The 26314-nt window shown below is 34.4% G+C and overlaps 2 protein-coding genes across 11 annotated transcripts; both read left to right on the top strand.

Annotated features, from left to right (window-relative positions):
* Nucleotides 1-404: 404 nt before the first annotated feature.
* LOC8268112 (gamma-tubulin complex component 5) lies at nt 405-6786 on the top strand. Of its 6 annotated transcripts, XR_001536108.3 has the most exons (16): nt 410-966; nt 1080-1177; nt 1409-1571; nt 1652-1762; nt 2151-3092; nt 3168-3323; nt 3422-3521; nt 3614-3708; nt 3962-4153; nt 4236-4292; nt 4368-4439; nt 4645-4743; nt 5716-5847; nt 5961-6134; nt 6221-6456; nt 6537-6786. XR_001536108.3 is itself a non-coding variant. In XM_015726616.3 (15 exons), the coding sequence occupies exons 1-15, from the start codon at nt 610-612 to the stop codon at nt 6383-6385; spliced, it is 2844 nt and encodes a 947-aa protein (XP_015582102.1). In that variant the 5' UTR covers nt 408-609; the 3' UTR covers nt 6386-6786. The 6 variants fall into 6 exon arrangements, 5 of the variants coding, with proteins under 5 accessions (XP_048230584.1, XP_015582102.1, XP_015582100.1 ...); XM_015726616.3 differs by having other exon boundaries at nt 408-966; nt 6030-6134; nt 6221-6786; XM_015726614.3 differs by having other exon boundaries at nt 6221-6786.
* Nucleotides 6787-8963: 2177 nt separating this feature from the next.
* LOC8268113 (pentatricopeptide repeat-containing protein At1g66345, mitochondrial) lies at nt 8964-15515 on the top strand. Of its 5 annotated transcripts, XM_048373822.1 has the most exons (7): nt 8964-9295; nt 10108-10168; nt 10278-10333; nt 11480-11571; nt 11688-13970; nt 14266-14465; nt 14968-15515. In XM_048373822.1, exon 5 carries the CDS (start codon nt 11709-11711, stop codon nt 13380-13382), a length of 1674 nt encoding a protein of 557 aa, XP_048229779.1. In that variant the 5' UTR covers nt 8964-9295; nt 10108-10168; nt 10278-10333; nt 11480-11571; nt 11688-11708; the 3' UTR covers nt 13383-13970; nt 14266-14465; nt 14968-15515. The 5 variants fall into 5 exon arrangements, 4 of the variants coding, with proteins under 4 accessions (XP_048229779.1, XP_025015228.1, XP_015582096.1 ...); XM_025159460.2 differs by lacking the exons at nt 10108-10168; nt 10278-10333 and having other exon boundaries at nt 14968-15037; nt 15146-15515; XM_015726610.2 differs by lacking the exon at nt 10108-10168.
* The last annotated feature ends 10799 nt before the right edge of the window (nt 15516-26314 follow it).

Below are 26314 nucleotides of genomic sequence, written 5' to 3'. Positions count from 1 at the left end.
AAGTATTCGTCATTTATAGGCATATTATTTATTATTTTATTAATAAATATTCATCATTAATAAAAATCATATTCATTAATTGATTCAAATGGATATATATAACAATATATTTAATGTAAATTATTTTTATAATAACTAAAAAAATCAAGTTAAAATTATAGATATACTATAAATATTTATATTATGGTATAAATATTTTTTCAACAACATAAAATTAGCAAAATAATAAATAGTTAATCAGATTTAATGAATATAAATTATTGTAGAAAAACACAGCATTAGAAAATACATTATAGTATTATAATCCCGGGCACCGGGAGATAATGCCCCATACGTAGGATAGGGTAGAATACTACATGGGCCGATTCATTTGGACTATCCAACCTAAGTATTACAAGAGGCCCAGAGGCGAACCCGCCGAAGTGCCTTTACTCAAATTCAAAAGAACAAATTAAACCCAATTGAAATCAAGTAGAAAGGTAAGATTTTAATGAATCAAATGTGAATCTCTTCACTATTGGGAAAAAATTCTTTACATTTCTTCTATAACTATATAAAGTTTTCAAATTTGATCAATTTTCTCCTTTTCCAATCTTCTTTTACACAGTCATGTCTGCACAAACACCCAGTTCTCTAATTCTTGGCAATGGAATACATTATGCAACCCCAATTATATCCTCAACCAAAACAAATGAATTGAAGGTTGTACAATGTGTTCTTAGAATGATGCAAGGTCTGTCAAGTTCACTTTTTTATTGGGACAAAATTGGGCAGAGTTTTTGTGTTGTTAAAAATGGGATCTTTGTCACTCACCTTTCTTATACTAGTCTTAACAGCATCCTTTCCCAGTTTATATATTCTGCTACTTGTTTGCAACTTGTTCAAGTTTATGTTAATAGATTGAATATGGAGACTAACATGCCTACTTTGAGAGCTTTTGCTTCTTCTGTTTCTCAATGGGTTAAGGTATGTGTGTTGCGCAAATATTTCATTGTATGATGATTCTAGTGTTGTGTTTAATTCGGTTTGATTTGTTTTGGGTCGTATTTTTTTTAATTGTTTGATATGTTTTCTTTTAGAGGTTGAGAGATATTGCTTTGAAGGAAGAAATAAAGATGTGTCGCTCCAATGTTGGAATTACTCCTACCCTATTGGGATTGTCAAGTTCCTTATCAAGGTTTTTCTGTTTCACTTTTGGAGTTCTTCAATTTTAAGTTTGTTTGCAATAGTTTGGTTATATTGAACCTTGTATCTTGTTGTTTAACCTTTTTGCTTGACATACCCATCTGTATACTTACGTCATTTCCATCCTTCTGTCTACAATTTTATTATGTTTTATTTGTAGTTTGGATTGTTAAAATGCCTTTTCCTTTTCTTGAAATTTTTCTGATGAAGTTTATGATATTAGTCTTTGTTCAGGTGCTGAATGTTTATTGCAAATAGTGCAAGGATCCATTCCTCAAGTGTATTTTCAGCTTAGTTCCTCTATTTCAGCTTCTGAAGTGTCTGTTCATATCCTGGATTATCTTTACAAGAAACTGGATGAAGTGTGTCTTGTGCAAGGTGGTGAGGTTGTGATTATCTCCTTGACATCGATCTTGCTTCACTTATTCTTGCAAGCTTTTCTGGTTTATACTTGTGCTAATTTCAGGAGGAAGCATATCTGATGATACTTCATATTCTTGTTGGAAGTTTATTACCATACATTGAGGGTCTAGATTCCTGGCTTTTCAAAGGAACACTTGATGATCCTTTTGAGGAGGTAATCTAAAGAGTAACCTCTTTTTTTCTTTTTAAGTTACAAAGTCTTAAATGGTTTATTCTAGTTAGTATCCCTGTCCCATGCTCAAGAGTTCTAATATTTTTAAAATGAAGCATTTCTTTCCAGAGAATTGTCAGCAATGAAGATTAAGGTTTTCCACACCAACTCGTTGTCCTAACATTTAGCCTTGTTTGGTCTTTAGTAAATTCCTTACTTTCAATCTGATTAGAAAATTCTTGACATTTCTGACATCTTTGGGGCAGCACATTTATTCTGATGGATAATTATGATGTATATCTTCCTCAGTTGATTGTGGCTTAAATTAATAAGAAAGTCAAGCAATCTATAAGAAGTGACACTGAGCTGTTCATCTTTCTTCTCTCTGTAGATGTACTTTTATGCTGACAGAGGAATCTCAGTTGATGAATGTGAGTTCTGGGAGAAGAGTTATCAACTGCGACAAGTGCAAATTCAGAAGTTTGATGTGAAGGGAAAGTATCAGAATAATAAGGGGCTTCAACTATGCCCTTCGTTTATTCAGAACATCGCAAAGTCCATTGTCTCTGCTGGAAAATCATTGCAGCTAATCCGCCATGTTCCTGTCTCACTAATATCTGGGAAAAATATTGACAGTGACGTTGATGGTTTTGGAGGTTCACAGAATGATAACAATTCAAGCAGCCAGCAACTGAGAATATCAGGGTTAACCTTATCTGAGATTTTCTGTGTATCAGTAGCTGGTCTCATTGGCCAAGGTGATCACATATCTAGAAACCTCTTAAAAGATGATCCATGTAAGTCTGAGATTGTACATTCTTTGGTGTCTGACATTATCAGGAAAAAGATGGGGAAAGGAAATGCTGAAAGCTGTCCAGCTTTTACATGCTCGTTGAATATTAGTGATAAGGTCCTGGACAATACATTGTCACATGAAAAGGTGCTTGATGTAAAATCTACAAGTATGGATGGGATGGTCTTTCCTGACACAGAAGAAGAGCTCATAAGTGGACGTGTAATGGATGAATTTCCCCTTCAAAGATCGTTCTGTCCAGAAAATCCAGTTATTACTGTCTGCCAAACTTTACTTGATGAGCATAAAGGTTCCTGGAAAATTTTGAACTTATCTAAACATTTTCATCTACCCCCTCTAAATGATGAGGTCTTACGAGAGACTGTATTTGGTTGTGAGAGTGAGGTGTCTTCTGCAGTCAACGGAACAGATTATACTTTTGGTTTTCAGTTTGGTAAATCTGAATACCTTTGTTTACAGGATAGCACAAAGCTCTTAGAAGCTTTATTTCCTTTTCCTACTCTTCTTCCTCCTTTTCAGGTATTTCTGGATTGATAAACTTCTAGCTCTTATGATTCTGATTAGTGCTTCTGAATACTGCTTGCAATTTGGAAGCAGGATGATGTCTCTATGTCAGAGCTGTTGCCTGTCCAGAAGAATAGCACACTTGCATCAAGTGTTCTTAGCTGGATTCTGAGTATTGAACCAAGAGCAATGCCACTTCCACTGGTAATTATGCAGGAATGCCTAACTGTCTACATTAAGAAGCAGGTAAATTGCTTCAATTTATTGGATTAACTCTTCTTTCTTTCCTTTTCCTTAAGTATGCTGTCTGCATGTCCGGATTCTTCACTTATTTCACATTACAGGTGGATTATATTGGCCATCTTATATTGTCAAAGTTGATGAGAGATTGGAGATTGATGGACGAGCTTGCAGTTTTGCGTGCCATTTACTTGTTAGGTTCAGGTTTGTTCTTGTATTCAATACCTGATCTCTGGTTTATGCTGTTCAATATTAAAAGATATCTGAATTGTATGTTGATTGCATGCTATCTTCAGGTGATCTACTGCAGCACTTTTTGACTGTGATATTTGGGAAACTGGACAAGGGAGAAACTTGGGATGATGATTTTGAGCTAAATTTGATACTGCAGGTAGTTGCTGAAAGAATATAAGTTATTTTCCCTTTCATGTGTCTAAATTGATTCCTATTTCCAATTTTACTCCCTATGGTTGTTCTACACTTAAAGTTTATTATTGTGTTTTCTGGAGGAGGGTTTTGACTGCCGTGCTGAATTCATAAAACTATGTGTTAGCATTTATGATTTTACATAAATGACATGTATGTATTGTAGTAAATTCTCGTTCGTAACAAAAATCATGATATGATGTCATTTGGTACAACAGGAATCCATCAGGAACTCTGCTGATAGCATGCTGCTAAGTGCTCCAGATTCATTATTTGTGTCCATCACCAAAAGTCAGGGTTTTGATGGCGATGAGCTACCTAGTACACCAACCCTTACCTCGACACCTCGTCAGAGTCGTTCACATAGCTTTGGAATAGATGGTCTTGATTCTCTGAAATTCACATACAAGGTCTGTTACAGAATCAAGGATGCTTGAATTTTTTTTTATAACTCATATCTTCACTTTTAAAATCACTTCAACTTTGTTACAGGTTTCCTGGCCGCTTGAACTTATTTTTAATGCAGAGGCAATTAACAAGTATAACCAGGTATTTCTCTTAATGTGGCTTTTATTGAAGGTTCTCAGTTTTCTTATCCTTTTAAGTGCTCTATGCCTGTTGTAGGTGATGAGGTTTTTGTTAAAGGTCAAGCGAGCCAAATTTGTATTGGACAAAGTCCGGAGGTGGATGTGGAAGGTTCTTTCTGTTTTATGTTCGCTAATTCTTCCTTGAGATGCTATCTAAATTCAGCCATTTATTTGATTTAGTGAAGCACACAACCTCCTGCTACATAAGTTGCTTCAAAGGGAAAAAAAAGAAAGGAAATATGTTATTTTAGAGGCCACTCATTACAATTTGTTCTCTAAATTACAATTTGATCATCTGTTATCATCTCTTCCAGGGTAGGGGCTTAATGGCAAATATCCATAAGCGTCACTGGTTAGTAGAGCAGAAACTACTTCACTTTGTGGATGCCTTCCACCAGTATGTAATGGATAGGGTAAGAATTTTCTCAAGGACAATGTGAAACTACTTTGGTGGACATCCTTGTCACTATTGTCAATGGCATGGACATAGTGTTGGCACAAAATTGATGTTAAGGCAGACATTGTTAACTGTCAAATTTAGGACCAGAACTGAGTTTTCTTTTTTCTTTTCTTTTGAAATTTCAGCATGATTACCAATGGCTGGTGGGAAAAATCTTGAACTTGCAAGATCTTTAGGTTTAAAGCCTAATGGCAGCCATGCCAAACAAATGGATAATGAGTACGAAAGCTTCCATAGTCACCTTATTCAGAATTTACTTTTAAGGGGCCACAACGTATCGCTGGCCCTTATATATTCAGAATTTTCTGCATGTCTTTAGGTGGTTCTGGGGGCCTGCTTTAACCAAGGTCTTGTGTTACAGGCATGGACTCCAGTTTGTTTTTTTGAATAAAAACTGCCTTGCTGTCTCTATTATGTTGTGTTCGTAATGGTTATAATTACACAAATACATATATATGGTCCAGTTGATTGCCTTTTGCTCTATGCATTTATTGTTATATTCTGGTTCAGACTGCACAACCTGTTAAGAACTGTGCAGTAGAAAGTTTCATTCGTGCAACTTAAACCTTTGGCCTTTTCACTATGATGTAAATGAGACTGATTCCAGATTTTCGCTTCTACCACCTAATTTAATCAACAAAACACATGGACATAGGGGGGATGCAAAAAAATGCAGAAGCATTATATCTTAAGTTCAGGTTTAGCTGATACTCATCCTTCCATATGTTTCCTGTCTATTTAAGATCTTCAGAGGGCTTTTGCCTAACTCTTTGTACTCATATATGGTCTAATGGTGAAATGTAAAGACAAATGAATTTCAGAACATTATTTATTTGATTAAATTAAGCACTGGGAAAGCTGTTTATCATGTGGTTAACTTAATGTTATCAGCCTTCAAGTTTTTCTAATTAGGGTTTCTAAGCAGGTGTATCATAGCGCATGGCATGAACTATGTGAAGGTATGGCAACAGCTGGATCTCTGGATGAAGTCATTGAAGTACATGAGGCCTACTTATTGTCTATTCAGCGGCAGTGCTTTGTGGTTCCAGATAAGCTGGTAGTTCTGCCTCTAATTATTTGAGTTTTCAGTCTTCTCAAGTTCTTGAAATTTTCTTTTCAGCACACTATCATTTGGAAGAAGTATTATTTAATGTTTTTGATTGAAATCAGTGGGCCTTGATTGCAAGTCGAATCAATAGCATTCTTGGATTAGCTCTTGACTTCTACTCCATACAGCAGACATTAAGTAGTGGTGGAGCAACTTCTGCAATGAAGGCCAGATGTGAAATGGAAGTCGATAGGATCGAGAAACGGTTCGATGATTGCATCAGTTTTCTACTCAGAGTACTCTTCTTCTTGTGCATCTCTGTTGGCTTTGTGAGAACACTATAGCTGTGTATTCACTCATGTTACTTTTCCTGGCTATGCAGATCTTGTCTTTTAAACTCAATGTGGGGCACTTCCCTCACTTGGCTGATCTGGTTACTAGAATTAACTACAACTATTTCTACATGTCCGATAGTGGAAACTTGATGACTGCCACTAGCTCTGAGTCTGCTACTTCAAGACTGGGGAAAACCTTTGGAGCTAGCTAGAACAGACCAATTGCCAGGAAATTTGGGATGAAGATGTGCTTTTCGGAAGTAAATTTTGCTAGAATCTTGAAGTAAGGTCCTTGAATCAGTTTGTATACATATGAATGCTACAGAAATTAGTCAAGAGTACTGAATCAGTAAATTTGTCTAGTTCAATGCTAAAAGGTGCAAAGCTGCATTCAGTAAAGTCATCAAAACTGCTTTACTGTAAATCAGATGAAGATGGATGGCATGAGGCTTGATGCAGAAAGATTACATCAGTGTAAATTAGATGAAGATAGATATGTATTGGTGTATTGCTTGTGGTTCCGTTTCATTCTCTTTTATGTCATGTTGTGTATATCAATTTCTGGTGGTTGTACGTACTAATTAATTTAAGATGTTATTTTTTAGAATTAAAATTATTATCTAATTAAAAGATTAATTTATTAGTTAATATAATATTAAAATATAATTAATATACTATTTTTTTAGTATAGAATTAGTATCATTATTTGATTAAAAATTATTTATTAGTTAATATAATATTAAAATATAATTAATATATTATTTTTTAGAATTAGAATATGTGTTTAATTAGAAATGTAATGTATTAATCAATAAATTAATAAAAAAATTATAAAATTATACATAACTTTAAGTTTTATGTGTCAAAAATAGTACACATGTCAAAATAAAAATTTTACGTGTCAAAAGTTAAATACACGTGTCAAGAAATTTTAGGTTTCAAAAATTAATATATATTAGTTGTTTACTCGTGCGTTGCACGGCCTTTATTAGTATTTTAATTATTAAAAAAATCAAGTTTATAGATACAATTTTAAATTTTTTTTTATATTTAATATTATTTTGTAATATTTTAAGATAATTTTATATTATTGTACTAATATATATATAGATAAGGTTGTAAATAAGCTCATCGATAAAAAGTTCGTTCGAGTTCGTTCATTAATTTAAAAGAGCAGAGCTCAAGCTCAATTTCGAGCTTGATAATTTTATCGAGCCAAGCTCAAGCTTAACAGAGTTTGGTTTGTTAGATCTCAAACGTGTTCGTTTATTGGCTCGCAAACAGGCCTGTGAGCTCGAGCTTGAGCTCGGTTCACTTACAGATTCGTAAACAGGCTCGTGAGCTCGAGCTCGCAAACATGTTTGAAATTTGGCTCATTTATAAAGTTCGTGAACATATCCGTCTATAAGCTCGATAAGGAGGCTTGTGAATAAGCTCGAGCTCGAATTGAAATTATTAATAATAATAATAACAACATTAATAGTATTATTATAATAACTATACATTCAAATGAAGTTATTACTATTAATAAAAGTTATAGTAAAAATAATAAATAATAAACAAATATATTCTAGAACAATTTAATAAATTAGTATTCTCTAGATAAATAAAATAAAGTTAACTCATTATTACAGTTTTTATTTTACTAAATGCATCCTCTAACTATACTAATCTAATAAAAAATTATTTATTATTAAAATATTAATTAGTATATAGTAGGAAATGACTAGGCACTAGCGTGGAAAGAAAAAAATTAAATATTATGTCTAAATGAATATAATTAATTGTATTGTCATTATTGCGAAATCTTATATATTCTAATCTTAATATAAAGTGTTTTCTTTTTTATCTCATGCTCTTCAGTTCGTAGATATCTCATATTTGTCCAATCCAAATATTAGAGTTAATAGAGTGATGTGTGAGTGTTGAAGCATATAGTTTCTTTGAGTAAATCTTAATTTAATTAAAGATTCGGATTGATCCAAGTTTATATATATATATATATATATATATATATATATATATATATATATATATATATATATATATATATACTGTCTTTATTATAATAAATAAATTGCTAAGTCATTAATGTTTCTATATTTAATAAACAACTTTTAACTAATTAATCACTTAATTTTATCATTTTGTTCTCCAATCTATTAATATTTTTAACTTATAATTATGTAGTGCTAATATGACATTAATCATATATATATATGTATTATATTTATTAAATAATCTTTATAAGAAATATATTTTTAACTAATAAAATCAACACTAAGTAATCAATCACCGTGACTACTAACATTTTATTCACATAGTACATCCAACATATTAACATTATTAACTTATAATATGTAGTGCTAATATGACATTAATTATAATTATTAATATTATATTATTATATAAAAATCTTATATCATATTATTATAAAATAGAATTTAAATTTAAATTTTAAGTTTTTAATTTTAATTAATAGATCTTATTTTTACTATTAAAATAAAGTATCAATAATTATATATATTGTGTTAGTATGTTTAAAACTATAAGATTATTTTTTTAAATTTGGATATATCATATATTTTAATTTTAATTTTTATAATATCAAAACTTAATATTTATATAAAAATTGAAATATCATATATAAATTAAATTAATATTTTATTAATAAATTAATATATATATATATATATATATATATATATATATATATATTAAGCGAAACTACCTATTTTCAAATAAAATTAGTTGTGTAAAACTATATAGTTTTAATATTACCAAAACTGGAAAATAAATAAATCACAAAACCCTAAATTTTATTATCATCTCATCTACTCCCATGCTGACATCAACCCTCTCAACTCAAGCCTCCACCACTACCCGTGCTCCACCCTCACAAACCCTCATTGCCGTCGCCGACCTTGCTGTCTCCCCATCGCTGCCACTGCCGTCGCTGCTGCTGCCACTGCCGTCGCTGCTGCTGCCACTGCCGTCGTAGCCCTAGCTGCAGTCGCCTCCACCCTTGCTGCCGTCGTTGTCGCTGCTGCTCTCTTCTCAGCCGTCTGCTCCAGCCTTTGAATTTTGTTTGAACAGGGGTTTGAAGTTGGAATCTATACTAGGTAAAGGGTTACATGATAAATACTCTGTTATCAGATTGCTAGTGCAGTTAGAATTTGTTCTTGAATGCACAGCCTGAGCTGTGGGGTGTGCTGGCCCAGCCATGAGACTCGCTTACATCTAAAAAAGAAGAGTAAAATGGAGAATTGTATATTGTAAATAGTAGAAATAGTAATTTCTTATTTCTGGTGACATTGATTAGATAAGAGTTCACATCACAGAAATGGCAAGGAGCTCATTCTCATGATTGTAAACGATCCATTCTCATAAGTACCCTTATCAATTAGATCTTAATTTTAGAGTAATTTTAATATGCTTTGATAGTAAACACTTCAAACAGCAGATACAACTGCTTCAAACTGCTGTATAGAATAACATAATCAAGTCATGCACTGCACCTTAATCTATTTGCATTATGTCTCGGCTAACTTCTTATTTTATACCACTTATAATTTTGTTTTTTTTTTTCATTCTTTTTGGTTGCAAAGGCATAGAACACAAAGACATTAAGCTACCATACGAGTAGGGTCCTATTCTGCTTAACTGCCTTTCTTTCATATACAAACCCATATGCGCATGTCCTTTGATTTTCTTATTTTAAGAAATCAGAATAAAATTGTTGGTACTAAGGCATGCATCAACAATCCATTTTTGAGTTTGCACAAGATACGTTTCTTGTATGGTTAATTGAGAGAAAATGATCATCAAGTTTAAATTGCTACCACCCACAAAGTTGTTTATCCAGGAGTAAATTAGAAATTCAGTTCCTAACTTTGTTATTAACTTTTGTAATTTATTTTATATTTTACTAAAGGAGGCAGAAGGAAAATACCAAGTATTAATTTGTGCAGAAGATTGGCTTCGTGCTTTTTATGGTATCAAAAGTGATTATATTAATACTTTATACGCTTAAAGTTAAATATATGATTTTCATACAGTCATATTTGTGACTGACTTTTTTAATTTTATATGTGCATTTAAAAGGTCAAGCTAGATATTCAAGAGTTTTCACTAACTGAAAGGCTTTGTTAATACATAAAGTGAGTATTCTCATATTTCTAATATATTTTTTGATGTTGAATATTGATTGAATTGGGGTGTTGTGTATGTTTTGCAGGCCAATTGCTATTTAATGAGATATGGATGGGACCCTTAGCATTTTCGTATTATTTTTTGATGCTTTTTTTAAGTTAACACAAATTTGTGATTTGTTTAGTTTTTTTTCTTTCTTTGCACTGTTGGTCTTTTAGCTACAAATTTGGATTTTTTATTTTATTTTGCTATGTTTGATACTATCATCATTTCTTGCTATAACTTTAGATGTTGCTTAATATAATTTTTGAAAAATGCTTAACGAGCTCGAGCTCCAATTGTGCTTAACGAGCTTGTTCTCAATATAGGCTTAGCGAGCTCAAACTCGGGCTTTTGTAATGAATCAAGTTCAAACTGAGCTCGAATTATTTATTGAACCGAGCCTTTTGCGAACTGAACTCGAGCTATTCGTGAGCTTAATTATTTCCACACGAGCCGAGCTCTAGCCTCATTATGAGGGCTCGAATCGAGCTCGAGCCTCTGCTAAAATTAAACGAACTGAGCCTGAACAAGTTGATATTCGGCTCGGCTTGGTTCGATTACAGCCCTATATATAGATATAGATATTTTTAGATAAATAATTTGTAAAAATAAAGTATAATATAATATATCTAATTAGCCTAAGAAAACTTTGTTCTTTTTAGGCCATTAGTGACCTCCACTATGCTACCCAGTTGCTTTGTTTCTCTCTCCCCCACCCCCCACTCTCTCTCGGTGCTTGTAGTACCATGGTTGCGCATCTACGAATTGCAATCTCTTATGGACCATAAAGGGAATGAAAGTAGCATGGAATGAAAACTTTGTAATTGCTTGTTTCTTTTGTGGTTGCCTTTAGAAATCCATTACTACTTATCCAAGAATCTAACCTACCCACTTGTGATTTTCTATCTAGATTATTTTTTATTGACTAATTGATGTTCTTAGTGTTCGCTAACGCAATTATAGTGGTTTCACATGATGTAATGTGCTTAATATTTGCAAACCCTGGTGCTAGCAAAAGTGAATAAATAGTTGAGTGTTCTGTTTATTTCTGACATAGTTAAGGAAAAGATGAATGCTATATGGACTAAATTTGGTTTCTCTCTATATTGCAGTTTTCTTAATCTTGATGCTAGACTGTGATGGTTACTGGTTACATGTTAGTTTCATTAACAGAAAGTAGCATCTTTTGCAATGTTCTGCCAAGGTAATGCAACTGGTCTCAGATTATTGAACTGCTTGTATTAATGCTGAGATGTCTTATCCGAATCTTTGTTACCTTCATGAACTATCCTATTTTTTTTATTTTTTATTGTTTAATAGGTAAAAGTTTTGGCACCGACCATGGGTTTATTGCATCGAATTATTCCATCTTTGCTTTCCAGACAAGTTAAGAATCCTAGCGATTCATGTCTATGCAGTCATCAAATACTGGTAACTCGATTCGTTCACAATGATGCAAAACCAGATGGTGATGCAATTGTATATGCCATCTGTGATTCGTTAAGGAGGGGCCATAACTGGGTCTCTCTGAGTGGAAAATTTCAGTATGTCGAGCTTAATCATTTACTTGTTGAAAAGGTGCTACTAGAACTGAAGGAGCCAATTGATGCAAAAAGGGCTCTAGGATTCTTCCATTGGTCAGCACAAAGGAAGAACTTTGTACATGGGGTTTGGTCTTACTGTCTCATGGTTAATATATTAGTTCGAGCCCAACTACTTAATGATGCTCAAGCATTGCTTGAATCAATTTTGAAGAAAAATGTAGAAGATTCTTCTGAATTTTTGATTGTAGATTCCTTGCTTGATAGTTATAAGATTATTGTCTCAAGTCCGTTGGTATTTAACTTGTTGGTACAGGCTTATGCTAAGTTGAGACTCTTTGAGATTGGCTTTAAAATTTGCTTCTATTTGGAAGAACATGGGTTCTTTCTGAGCCTCCTAAGCTTCAACACTTTGATTCATGTTGTTCAAAAATCTGATCAGTACCCACTTGTCTGGAAAATTTATGAGCACATGATACATAAAAGAATTTATCCAAATGAAGCAACAATCAGAACCATGATCAATGCTTTATGCAAGGAAGGGAAGTTACAGATGTTTGTGGACATATTGGATAGAATTCATGGAAAAAGATGCCGCCCATTAGTGATTATTAATGCTTGTATGGTTTTTAGAATTTTACAGGAGGGAAGAGTTGATGTTGGTATTGGTATATTGAAAGGGATGCTACAAAAGAATATGATTCTTGATACGGTTGCATACTCTTTGATTGTCTTTGCAAAAGTCAGGCTTGGGAATTTGGACTCAGCATTAGAGGTTTATGAGGCCATGCTCAAGCGAGGTTTCAATGCAAATTCATTTGTGCATACTGTATTAATAGGGGCTTATTGTAATGGAGGAAAAATCGAAAAAGCAAACCAGTTGTTTGGAGAAATGGGAACCATGGGTTTGGAGCCATATGACGAGACTTTTAACTTTCTCATTGAGGGTTGTGCTAAGGCAGGAAGAGTAGAGGAATGTTTGAGTTACTTTGAGAAAATGATTGAGAGAGGACTTGTTCCTAGCCTTTTGGCTTTCAACAAGATGATAGCAAAGCTATGTGAAACTGGGGAAGTAAACCAAGCAAACACTTTCCTAACTCGTCTATTAGATAAAGGGTTCTCACCCGATGAGACAACATATTCATATCTTATGACTGGATATGAGAGAGACAATCAGATACAGGAAGTTCTCAAACTCTACTATGAGATGGAGTATCGACCACTCTCTCCTGGATTACTTGTTTTCACTCCCTTGATTAGGAGCCTCTGTCATTGTGGAAAACTAGAGCAGGCAGAAAAGTATTTAAGAATTATGAAAGGTCGTTCACTAAATCCAAGTCAGCAAGTTTACGAGGCACTGATTGCTGGCCACCTGGAGAAAAGTGATACAGCAAGGGCTCTTCAGCTTTACAATGAGATGATCTCCAAAGGATTTACGCCTTGTTGCTCGTACAATTTTGGTGCCGGTGTGTAGAACATGAGTTGGAGGCAAATTTGAATTAAGCATTTCAATGTGGAGATCCAAATGTATTTGCAGGGTGTTTCGATTGAATTTGAGCAAGCTGCAGATAGTAGGGAAGTGCTCTGCAGGCTGGGTGCTAAACCAGTGGGTCTGCAGAATCATGATTACAATCTGAAAGAAGGATGGCTGAAGACTGAAGTCTATATCTACTAAAACATTTCTTCCAGATTTGAATAGGAAAATGAGCAAAAGAGAGTAATATTTTTGATCCAAAGGAAGAACAGATAATGAAAACCTTGCTGCATATTAAACCTCAATGATGCTTGCACAAAAAAAGAATCTTGTGAATTCGGGAGAATTACTTACCAAAGTTTAAATTTTGGTAGAATGTTAGTCATTTTTTACTTGACTCCAAAACTTGTAGAAAGAGGTAGTTCTTACTAGTTGTTGCAAGGAGTTGGGGTTGACTACCAGAGTTTGTAATGAATTTGTGAAGTTGGTCCCTTTGGACTGTAGAAGTGTTTGGGTTTTGACTTCTTTATGAAACTATCTGATTTCTGCCTTTCTTTGCTAAACTTCTACTTCTGGATACAGTTAAAGGTAAAGAGTGGTCAAAAGTGATCTCTAATTCTAGGTTTTCTTTCCTTCTTTCTTGTTCTGGTATTGTTTCTTTCTTCACTTATTGTGGCTATTTGTTGAGGAAGGAATAATGATATATCTTGATTGAATATGATAATTTTAAGTCTATTGATCCATCGAATACTTTTTTCCGGTCTCAATTTTTAGTGAAAAGACTGGGATTATTCTCTTGTAAATCTATGTATAAGGCTTCTCCATCATTGTTATTCTTGTCTCTTCAATATGACTATATGTTATTTCTTATGTAAATGTACAGTAATTAAAAGATATTGGCTGCGAGTGATTTTGAAGCATTATGAGCGGAAGCAAATAATTGGTGAAGACAATAAGATTACAAGAAAGAGAAGCAGAGTGAGGAGAAAGAGAAGGCTGCATATGCGTTGAGTTAGAAATCCCGGGATGATGGCTTGTTTTGGTGAACAACTACAAGAAAGAGAAGCAGGGAGGACTTCTGAGGTTTGTTTTAACCTGTTGAAGGGCGTTGTTCCTAATTGCTGGTTTTTGTTTCTCTTGATATTTGAGGTCAACATCAGAGTGAGGAATGATAAGTTTATTGTTGGGATGATAATGTTGTTGCACAATTAGACTGCATGTAGGGCAATTGTGACTGCTAGATTAGCTTCTGTTCAGGTAACTGTGCGTCCAACGATAAGTGTTTTGAGGAGTTGTGGGAAAGTAGTTTACCATATTTGTGGCAGAAGTGCTACTGATTTTATTAGCTAATGGCCTTGGTAAGAATCTGACATGGATATTTACTGTAACTGATTCCTTAGAGAGAGCATTAGCCATTAGGGCACTCACTCATTTTAGCTATTATCATACACATATTGTTAATCTTACACTTCTTTAAGAGGTTTTCTATAATTGTTGTCTGTTGGTTGATGAACAATGTGAATTGTTTGTAAAAAACCTATTAGACAAATATATCTGTTAATTGTTTTTAATTCTTTTAATTCAGGAAAAACGAATAGCTGACTGCAGACTGTGGATCTTGCCTACTCATGATAGATAAATGCACATCCTTCCTGGTATGGAACACATTTCTTGCAAATATAAAAGCATGGAAGTTAGTTCAACTGGTGGTGTGGATAAGGTGTCCATTACATTCGTTTTAGCCCTCTTTTTTGTAATTGCAGTATTTACTTTTCTATAGAGGAACGGTGGTTAGTTTGCCTTTCTCCGACTCTTTACACATTAAGCTTGCATAAAGTGTGTTTGGGATATAAGAGTTAGTGTGCCTCTTTAAACTTACCATGGTTTTAAGGTGTGTACGTGTCTCTTCTCTGTCCTGTGTGTATTTATGTGTATATTCATTTTAAAGAAACAGTGTGTTTGCTGGAACAGAGAGGGAAGGATGAAGTACTTGAATTGGGTTTTGCAAGTGATTTGATAAATGGTGATGAGTGGTACTTGCTACAGCTATTTACTTTAAAAATTCTTAGGAGACTCGGTCTATCACGTCATCTATAGACAAAACTAATTAGAGATATGTGGTATTATTTATTAGTTGTTGCATTAGTATTAGTTGATATATTTCTGTTTATTTGATAATTGGCCTTTTGTTTTGTTGCACTTATCTATATATATGGCTTCCTTCCACTTTTCCTTTTTTTTTTTTTTTTATCATTCAAAAACTGCATATGCATTTGTTGGCACACTGAAGAAAAACAATAAGTTTTTACCTGTTTTAGTCAATTCATTATGACATCCTTCATCAGCAATTTTGCACTTCATTGCAAATTTTTTTCCCTTTTGGGCACTCAATTACACAAACAAAATCAGACTAGTTTATAGAAAATTAGTCCAATACAGAATGCTTAGTGGCACTTCTGCAGTTTTTTTCCTTTTGCCATGTGGCCTCATAGAATGATAGTATCTAACCATCCATATACTTGATTTTTTAAAATCTACTAATTACTTAACTATTCAATAATTCATGTCCTTAAATATGTTATGTTATTTCTTATGTTACTGAATTAGGAATTCTTGATAAATTGAATTATGCTAATTTTGTGCTTTTGTGCTTAACCATCCCTCTTGATAATGTATAAGTTACTGATACAATTACACCTCTATCAATCATGATTTCTTTCACTCGTTCATTATATTATTTCCATCTTTCAAATAAATTTAAAAAGTGGATGAAAAAGAAAATTATAAAATGATGTTTTCAAAATAATATTAAAAGAATTTCAATAAATTTTTATATCATGCTTCTTTTTCATTATAGAAAGTAAATATAAAAATCAAGTTTTCAAAGAATTTATTAATTTATTATTATTTTTCTAAATAACATAATGATTATATTATTTTCTTTTAAATTTAAAGAGAAAAAATGACCCGAATAGATTTTATTTTATTTATTTAAAAATCATATTCTCTCGAGATTTATTTTTATTTTCATGTAGTTTTATTAATTAAAAAGTAAATATAAATATTATTAAAATATATATGCATTTCAAAGTCTATAGGAAATATTATTGAGACCTATAAGGGTTTAAAACCTCTTTTCTTGTATACCTTTAAAGCTTATGTTAAAACAATTTTATTTTACTTTATCAATTCTTTAGACAATCGACTTATTCATGTAAGAAATTTTGCATTTCGATTGTCCTCCAGTATTAATATATGTTTTGGGTGACATATGTGTTCACTGAGAGCTTAAAATAAGGCCTGTGAAGAATATAGATGACATAGTATTCTAAAGCTTTGGAGTTATTATTTGTGAACAGTTTATTTTCATGAATGATTTTGAGGGAATCATTTTTGCATTGATATAGAGTTTTGAACCAAGTGAGATATTTCCATAGATAAGTCTCCACATTTGTATCAATATTGAAAAAGTATAGAAGGTCTATGACTGGAACTTCTATAGCATAATAACATACTGTGGAAAGACACCATGAAAACTATAGTTTACTTTTGATTTGTGGATGGGTAGAGAAAGATGGTAGATTAAGCATCAAGGGTAATTTGGATAAAAGAAATTAGGTTGGATAGAGAGTGAGAAAATCTGCTAGATGATTGTTAGATAATAGAACATTATATTTTTGGCAAAACCGTTGACCTGTTTTGTTGTGAGGTTCGTAGGAAGGTCTTGAGGAGAGGGAGGTTGAGGCTTTTTTGGCGATGATGTAGAGGTCATAAAGATTATCGGAAGTTTGGTTGCTGAGGTGAGGAGGACAATAAGTTTCGGTTTGGTTGTGGCTTTGAGAGTCTAGATAGGAAATCTAGAATGAGGTTTTTTGTTCTTTTTATATGCTGGATTTCAAAATCATATTTGTTGAAACCATGCTTTAACCTTAATAATTGTGGTTCTGGTAAAGTTTTCTGGTTGGATTCAAGAATTTTTGAGAACGCAGAGTTATCCATCCGTATTGAGAAGTGCTGACTGATCAAAAAGAATTCAAACATTTTTATTCTATATTTCACTGCTAAGATTTGTTTGTATGTTGAATGATAATGATTTTCTACTAGAAAAAAATTGTCCTGATGTATGCCTACACACTTTTTCCTTGTTATTAAGATTTTTAAGAAGAATAGCTCCCCATGCGTGATCTGATGTATCTATCTGTAGGATAAGATGTCCTGTAAATGGGATAGTAAGTGGTGGAGTACTCTGGGCCAATTCTTTTAATTTTTGACAACTGCTTGTTCCGCTGCCCATGAAAAGTGGGGGGGTGGTGGTGGTGGTTCTTTTTATATTTTGGAAAGATGACGTGTGTGATTAGGTAGATGTGGTATGATATCCCTGACATAGTTGAGTATTTCAAGAAATTACTGGATTTTTTTTACAGAGAGATTTTTGTCTGGAAAATTATCAAGCTCTTTTGTCAAGTGTAGAGGACTTTCTCCTTGTATTGCAGAAACGGTGGTTCTGTGTCTGATATGGCGAACAAATTAGAAGTATCTGTGTATGGACGAAATTGTCTCTTGAACTTTATTCATGTAGGAAGAATTTGAAACCTTTGAGCTTGATGATAAACATCAAAACCTACCAAGAAGTCTTTATTTAGGAGGTCTGAACCAATAATGTGTGTCCATACCACATAGTTAAGGAATAACTGTATTTCGATCTTTTGTTTCGTAACTAAGGTAGTCCTGAAAGTCTAGCCATTTGCTGTTATGAAAAATTAGATGTGAGATTTCCAATGCTCATATGGAAGGACATCAGGATTCATCATGCTTCTTTGAGCTCCAGTGTCAAAGAAGGCTATGACTGAGATAAGTCTGGAATACTTTGAAGGCAACACTTGTACAGGAACATAAGGTACTAGAGGTATCTTAGTAGCAAGTTGGGACAATTGGGGAATTGGTGATGGAGAGAAAGGATATTGCAGCACATTTGCTAGTATGTTCTTTTCACCTTTTGTAGAGAGGTTGATCATTAAGATCGAAATTGTATCAGCATCATAGTTTGAAGAGGATTCTTCTGAGGAATCGGTAGAGTCTCAATGCTCATCTTCTATTCCAAAGAGACTTTTTAGAGTGAGATCATCTTGTTCTGATAATAGGGATTCTATGTCTTCCTTAAATGAATCTGGTAGAGACATGGACATACTAACTTGTTGGATCATTCTTGCTGCCTTTTCTGGGTTTTGAGGACAATCTTTTGCATAATGCCCATTTTTTTCGACAAATGTAGCATCTATCTGATTCGTTTCTCCGATTTTTCTTTTTGCGAAAATATCTAAACTTCTATAATGAAAATATTTTTGAAAATGATGTCTCGATTTCTTTTTGTGGCTCGAGCAAACATAGTTGGAGGACTTGCATTTAATCTTTAGGTGAATTTTGTTGCAGGCCTTTTGAACAATTAAGTTCCGTTGAGACAGTCTTTTAAATAATTCTTGCTGGTCACACTCTTAATAGAGGAGAGTGTAAACTGCCAGATTTCTCCAAGAGTAATTGAGGTGACTGGCTTTTTTTGTTGCGATGATCATATTATTAACTTTTGGTTGAATTTCGTCTAGTAATAAGATGATGAAAGTATATTTCAGGGTATCATCACCATCGTGTCCACCAATGACATAATACAATTTGGAAATTGTAATGTCTTTCAAGATCTTTAATTTTTAACGAACAACATTTTCGATCAAATATTATTATTTCTGTTGTCGTACAATGAGATCAAAGCTTCCAAGGAACTGATTATGGAGGACTGTGACCGCTGCTGATGGAGTTGGTAAAGTTACGAATTGGAGTCTGGTGTATTCAGGCTGCGACTGGAACTAATCCCTTAAAATGTTTGTGAATCTTGTTACAAATTCAGCAAGAACTTTTTTGAGTGTAGCGCCTTCAAAGGCCATCTGAAGATCAATCCATGCTAGGAATTTAAAAAGTTTATCTCTCCATTTTGACGGAGGAAGATCATCAAAAAGTGAATCAAGATCTTGTTCCAGCAGTAGATTTGACCTTGGGTGTGGGGTTCCAGTAGGAACAAAATATGATTGTGCATCATCTGTACCATCTTCAGTTTCTACTACTTCTGGAGAAGGTTCAGTAGTAGAGGTATTCATAAGTATTTCAGTTATACCAGTCATTCCTGAGGTATCAGAATCAGAATCAGAAGCAGAATCATAGGAGCTGACTAGAGATTGGTGCGACGATTTGCTGCTTTTTAAGACTGTAGAATGCAATGCCTTTTTCTGTTGGGATGTAGATTTTTTTGGATGGAGGTGTGAAAAAGTACCAAAAGGAGAGTAAATAGTTTCTTCTTGTTCTGGCTATGGGAGGAAAGAAAATACAGAGTAATATAAGGGAGCTATAGCATAAGATGTGGAGGCTGCAGATGTGAATGAAGGGACCATAAAAGACTGATTTTTTTCTAAGGTCATATGCAATTTGATCTATCTGCTTTTTAAGTCTTGTAATTTTCTTCTCCTTTTAGGTGAAGGCTAGTGTAATTGGTTGGGGTATTTGAAGCTCTTTATTCAAGGCTTAGTATCTGGAGGTTAAAGAGGAATACAACTGGAGTAGTTCTTGAGAGAAGGTATTCAATTTTTGATCTAGCTTCTGAGTGAGATGTAAAGCTTGGTTTAGCTTTCCATCGATCTGTTTTAGGTATGTGTTCTGGGCTAGAATATTGGAAGTTTGCCAATTTAGAACTTCTTTTACTTGAGTCAGCTTTTCAATTTGACCAGAAGGAGCCACTTTTGACGGTATTCAATTTCTGATCTAACTTATGAGTGAGATGTAAAGCTTGGTTTAGCTTTCCATCGATCTGTTTTAGGTACATGTTCTGGGCTAGAATATTGGAAGTTTGCCAGTTTAGAACTTCTTCTGCTTGAGTCAGCTTTTCAATTTGACCAGAAGGAGCCACTTTTGACGGAGTGACCTCTGATCTTATATTTTCTGACTTTCTAAAGGAAGAAAATCATGGTCCTGAAACATGAAACAACTTTGGACAGGTAAAGCTGTGGACACAAGAGGTTGTACTTTCGAGCAACAAGATGAAGGAGAGACTTTACTGGGAAGAGGTCTCTCTTTATGTAGGATCTTTAGAGCTTCTTCATAGATAGGCAACAGAGTCCTTACTTTTGATGCACCATCTGGGTCCTGATAATCGCGTTTGGGTTTTTTATGTGAAGATGGAGATCTGTAGAATGCCTTTGGAATCAATATCGGCTTTTCAAGTTTAGGTTTCTGAAAATATGGTTCTCTTATTTTTTCTGCACAGCTGCATCCTGGGTCACACTTTGAAGGATCTATATCCCAAATAAAATGGCCATTGATGTTGGCTGGATAGACATGACATCCTGAAGGCAAAAAGGCATGTACTAGAAGGCTTTTGTCAGGTTTTAGAGATGGAACTAGTGGTATCATTAATGTTTGGAAGATGGATGGAGAGGAGGATAAGAATTTTTCAAATTTTTTGAATACGGTCTTTACAATGCCATCTTTCTCTTTGATAAAAAAGGGATATGTAGCTTGGATATGCTTATCCTGAGACTGGTAAAGTTTTTTATAGTTTGTTGCCCATTCAAAAGGAATAAGCTTTTCTAGATCTCCTTTTTCTAATTGCCGTGGTGCTTGGATAATTGTGAGAATTCGACCTGCATCAGCTATGATAAACAGGACATCTGATGAAGATTGAAAACCTGGTAGTTGTAGGTTTATCGCATGATACTGCAGCCGATATACTAATTGATGATGCAGTGTTGCTGCAAGAGAATCAACCACCTGGTCAACTCCAGTGATCTGGATCTGTACCTTCAATGTTGTAGAGAGCTACGGGTCATTGAGTGACATATTAAAATTAGAGAAGAAAGTGAGTACTACACTTCCTGTATTGAGGGTTGTGACAATTGTTCCAATAACAACATGCTCATATTTAAGATATCTAGTGTCTAAGAGTGACATTCGGGCAGTGACACGTAAAGCCATTCTGCCATAGTAGGACAATACCAATCTAATGGCTCCGAGGTGGCGATGATTGTATCCTTGTCTTTTCCATTGTTGGATAAAAGACTCAGGGATTTCTAAGGTGACATATTGTTCTTAGGTAGTAGCAGTTAAAGAACGTTGGGATAATGCAGAAGACTTGATGTATTCTTTGACCGTGAGAGGAGGTTTGTGTAATAATTGGTTAAAGGTTCTTCTTACCAAGGTTTGTTTTTTGAAAATGTTGTACGGGTTGATTATAGGAACAACGGTTTTATCAATTTGGACATTTTCAAGGATATGAGATATTTCTACAAGATGGTCTATTTTATTGGCTAGGGTTTTTCTACAAGATGGGGAAGGTTGAAGAGTAACAGTTTGGGTAGTGAATTCAGAACTTGCAACCATATTGGTTAATTCTTTTCTCTTTCACTAATGGCTCTGATACCATGAGGGTTGGACAATTGTGGGAAAGAGAAGAGAATTAACCAATATGGCTTCAAGTTCTGAATTCACTACCCAAACTGCTATTCTTCAACCTTCCCCTATCTTGTAGAAAAACCCTAGCTAATAAAATAGACCACCTTGTGGAAATATCCCATATCCCTAAAAATGTCCAAATTGATAAAACCCTTGTCCCTATAATCAACCCCTTTAACTGCTACTACCTAAGAACAATATTGCACCTTAGAAACCTCCGAGCCTTTTATCCAACAATGGAAAAGACAAGGATACACTCATCTCCACCTCGGAGCCATTAGATTGGTGTTGTCCTACCATGGCAGAATGACTTTACGTGTCACTGCCCGTATGTCACTCTTAGACACCAGATATCTTAAATATGAGCATGCTGTTATTGGAACAATTGTCACAACCCTGAATACAAGAAGTGTAGTACTCACTTTCTTCCCTAATTTTAATATGTCATTCAATGACCTGTATCTTTCTACGGCATTGAAAGTACATATCCAGATCACTGGAGTTGACCAGGTGGTTGATTCTCTTGCAGCAACACTGCATCACCAATTAGTATATCAGCTGCAGGATCATGCGATAAACCTACAATTACTAGGTTTTCAATCTTCATCAGATGCCCTGTTTATCATGGCTGATGCAGGTCAAGTTCTCACAGTTGTCCAAGCACCGCGGTAATTAGAAAAAGGAGATCTAGAAAAGTTTATCCCTCTTGAATGAGCAACAAACTATGAAAAACTTTACCAGTCTCAGAATAAGCAGATCTAAGCTACAGATCTCCTTTTTATCAAAGAGAAATATGGCACTGTAAAGACCATATTCAGAAAAACTGAAGAATCCACATTCTCCTCTCCATCCATCTTCCAAGCATCAATGATACAACCAGTCCCATCTCCATAATCTGACAAAAGCCTTTCCATACATGCCTTTTTGCCTTCAGGACGTCATTTCTATCCAGCCAAGATCAATGGCCATTATATTTGAGATATAGATCCTTCAAAGTGTGACCGAGGATGAAGCTGTGCATAAGAAATAGGAGAACTATGTTTTCAGAGACCCAAACCTGAAAAGCCTAGATTGATTCCAAAGGCATTCTACAGTTCTCCATGTTCACATAAAAAACCCAAACGTGATGATCAGGACCCAGATGGTGCATCATAAGGACATCGTTGCCTATATATGAAAAAGCTCTAGAAATCCTACAAAAAGAAACCTCTTCCCAGTAAAGTCTCTCCTTCATCTTATCACTCGAAAGTACAACATCTTGTGTCCACAGCTTTACCTGTCCAAAATTGTTTCATGTTTGAGGACCGTGATTTTCCTCCTTTAGAAAAGTAAGAAAATATGAGATCAGAGGTCACTCCGTCAAAAGTGGCTCCTTCTGGGCAAATTGAAAAGCTTACTCAAGTAGAAGAAATTCTAAACTGGCAAACTCCCAATGCTCTAGTCCAGAATACGTACCTAAAAAAAATCGATGGAAAGCTAAACCAAACATTACATCGATCTCAGAAGCTAGATCAGAAGTTGGATACATTCTCTCAAGAACTACTCCAGCTGTATTCCTCTTTAACCTCCAAATACCAAGCCCTGAATAAAGAGCTTCGAATACCCCAACCAATTATACCAGCCTTCATCCCAAAGGAGAAGGATATTACGAGACTTAAAAAGCAGATAGATCAAATCGAATATGACCTTAGAAAAGATCAGTCTTCTATGGTCCCTTCATTCACATCTGCAGCCTCCAAATCTTCTACTATAGCTCCCTCATATTACTCTGTATTTTCTTTCCTCCTACAGCCAGAACAAGAAAAAATTATTTACTCACCTTTTGATACTTTTTGACATCTCTATCCAAAAAAATCCACACCCTAACAAAAGAAGGCATTGCATTCTACAGTCTTAAAAGGCAGCAAATTGCCGGACCAATCTCTAATCAGCTCTTATAATTTTGATTCTTCTTCTAATACCTCAGGAATGACTAATATAACAGAAATACTCATGAATCTATTGAACCTTCTCTAGAAATAGTAGAACCTGAAGATGGTACAAATGATGCACAATCATATTTTGTTCCTATTAGAACCCCACACCTAAGGTCAAAATCTACTGCTGGAACAGAACCTTGGTTCACTTTTGATGATCTATCTCCTTCAAATTGGAGAGATAAACTTTATGAATTTCTAGTATTGATTGATCTTTAGATGACCTTTGAAGGCGCTACACTCAAAAGAGTTCTTGCTGAATTTGTGACAAGATTCATAAACAGTTCAAGGGATTGGTTCCAGTCGCAGCCTGAATACACCAGGCTCCAATTCATAACTTTACCAACTCTATCGGACCGGCGATCCTCCATAATCGCCTGGAAGCTGATCGTTTGTACGACAACATAAATAAGAATATTTTTTATTGAAAATGTTATTCGTTAAAAATTAAGAATCTTGAAAAAATTACTCTGCAATGTCCAAATTGCATTATGTCACTGGTGGACACAATGGTGATGATACTCTGAAATATACTTTCATCACCTCATTATCAGACGAAATTCAACTAGAAGTTAATAATATGATCGCCGCAATAAAAAAGTCAATCATCTCAATTACTCTTGGAGAAATCTGGCAATATACACTCTCTTCTATTAAAAGATTGTGTGACCAACAAGAATTATTTAGAAGATTGTCTCAACGGGACTTGATTGTTCAAGAGGCCTGCAAGAAAAATCACATAAAGATTAAATGCAAGTCTTCCAACTGTATTTGCTCGAGCCACAAGAAATCGAGACATCATTTCCAAAAATATTCTCATGATAGAAGCAAGAAATTCAGAAGAAAAATGTCATATACTAAGAAGTTTAGATATTTTCGGAAAAAGAAAAATAGGGGAAACAAATCAAATAGATGCTACATCTGCCGGAAAAATCGGCATTATGCAAAAGATTGTTCTCAAAACCCGAAAGGACAACAAGAATGATCCAGCAAGTTAGTATGTCAATGTCTCTACCAAATCCATTTGAAGAAGACATAGAATCCCTATTATTAGAACAAGATGATCTCACTCCAGAAAGTCTCTTTAGAATAGAAGAGGAGCATTCAGACTCTACCGATTTCTCAAAAAAATCATCTTCAGACTATGATGCTGATCCGATTCCGATCTTAATAATCAACCTCCTTATAAAAGATGAAAAGGACATACTAGCAAATGTGGTGCAATATCCTTTCTCTCCATCACCATTCCCCAATTGTGCCTTCAAAGTATTCGAAACCTATCTCAATCATAGCCTTCTTTGACACTAGAGCTCAAAGAAGCATGATGAATCCTGATGTCCTTCCATCTGAGCACTGGAAATCTCATAACCAATATTTTAGAGCAGCAAATGGCCAGACTTTCAGGACTACCTTAGTTACGAAACAAAAGATCGGGATACAGTTCTTCCCTAACTGTATAGTATGGACACACATTATTGGTTCAGACCTCCCAAATAAAGACCTCTTGGTAGGTTTTGATGTTTATCACCAAGCTCAAAGGCTTCAAATTCTTCCTACATAAATAAAGTTCAAGAGACAATTCCGTTCATATACATATACTTCTAATTTGTTCGCCATATCAGACACAGAACCACCATTTCTGCAATATAAGAAGAGATTCCTCTTCTTTTGTCCCGAGTCCCATTCACATTTCCAACATCCACTACCTTTGTGGGAAAATCCTCAGTTTTGCATCAAGCTTCCTTTCAAGCTTAACGATGATGTCAATACTATTAAGGCCACTCATCTAGGAATGTCTCCTACAGACATGGCTCTTGCCAAATCCGAGTGCCTAATCCTTCTACAATAAGGTCTAATTGAGCTTACGACTCACAATGGGTCTGCCAAGCCTTTTATGTATAGAAAGATCTGAAAAACTAAGAGGAGAAAAGAGACTTGTTATTGATTACAAGCTTTTGAATCACTTCCTACAAGATAACAAGTTCCCTCTTCCTCACATCTCGAATCTAAAAGTCCACATCCAGAAAGCCCAATATTATTCAAAATTTGATCTTAAAGCTGGATTTTGGCAGTTGGGTATCCATCCTTCAGAAAGGTACAAAACAACCTTTTATATTCCAAACGCCCAATACCAATGGACGGTCATGCCTTTTAGACTCAAAATGGCCCCTTCCATATTTCAAAAAGCAATGATAAAAATCTTTAAATCCATCCTCTATTCTTCCCTAATATATATTGATGATATTCTCTTATTCTTAGAAACGGCTGAAGATCATCATCAACTTCTGAAACAATTTCTTGCTATCATCCAGAAGTACAGAATAATGCTTTCAGAAAAGAAGAGTATTATTGGCCAGCAAGAAATAGAATTTCCTGGAATGCATTTTAAGAACGGTTAATATACGTATGGTCCACATTTGACAAAAGAGCTTGATAATTTTTCAAACAAGAATCTCTCTATAAAAC

The sequence above is a fragment of the Ricinus communis genome, chromosome 5 (assembly GCF_019578655.1).
Source record: "Ricinus communis isolate WT05 ecotype wild-type chromosome 5, ASM1957865v1, whole genome shotgun sequence".
Classification (NCBI taxonomy): Eukaryota; Viridiplantae; Streptophyta; class Magnoliopsida; order Malpighiales; family Euphorbiaceae; genus Ricinus; species Ricinus communis.
This window is presented reverse-complemented; position numbering and strand designations above follow the sequence as displayed.

What these genes read in the sequence shown, in the direction of transcription:
- LOC8268113 (XM_025159460.2), top strand. Translation starts at nt 11,709, where the DNA reads ATGGGTTTATTGCATCGAATTATTCCATCTTTGCTTTCCAGACAAGTT.
- LOC8268112 (XM_015726614.3), top strand. Translation starts at nt 610, where the DNA reads ATGTCTGCACAAACACCCAGTTCTCTAATTCTTGGCAATGGAATACAT. An exon ending in TTGTCAAGTTCCTTATCAAG is followed by an intron (nt 1,178 to 1,408) that starts GTTTTTCTGTTT and finishes TTATGATATTAG; the next exon opens with TCTTTGTTCAGGTGCTGAAT. An exon ending in CTGTCTACATTAAGAAGCAG is followed by an intron (nt 3,324 to 3,421) that starts GTAAATTGCTTC and finishes TTCACATTACAG; the next exon opens with GTGGATTATATTGGCCATCT.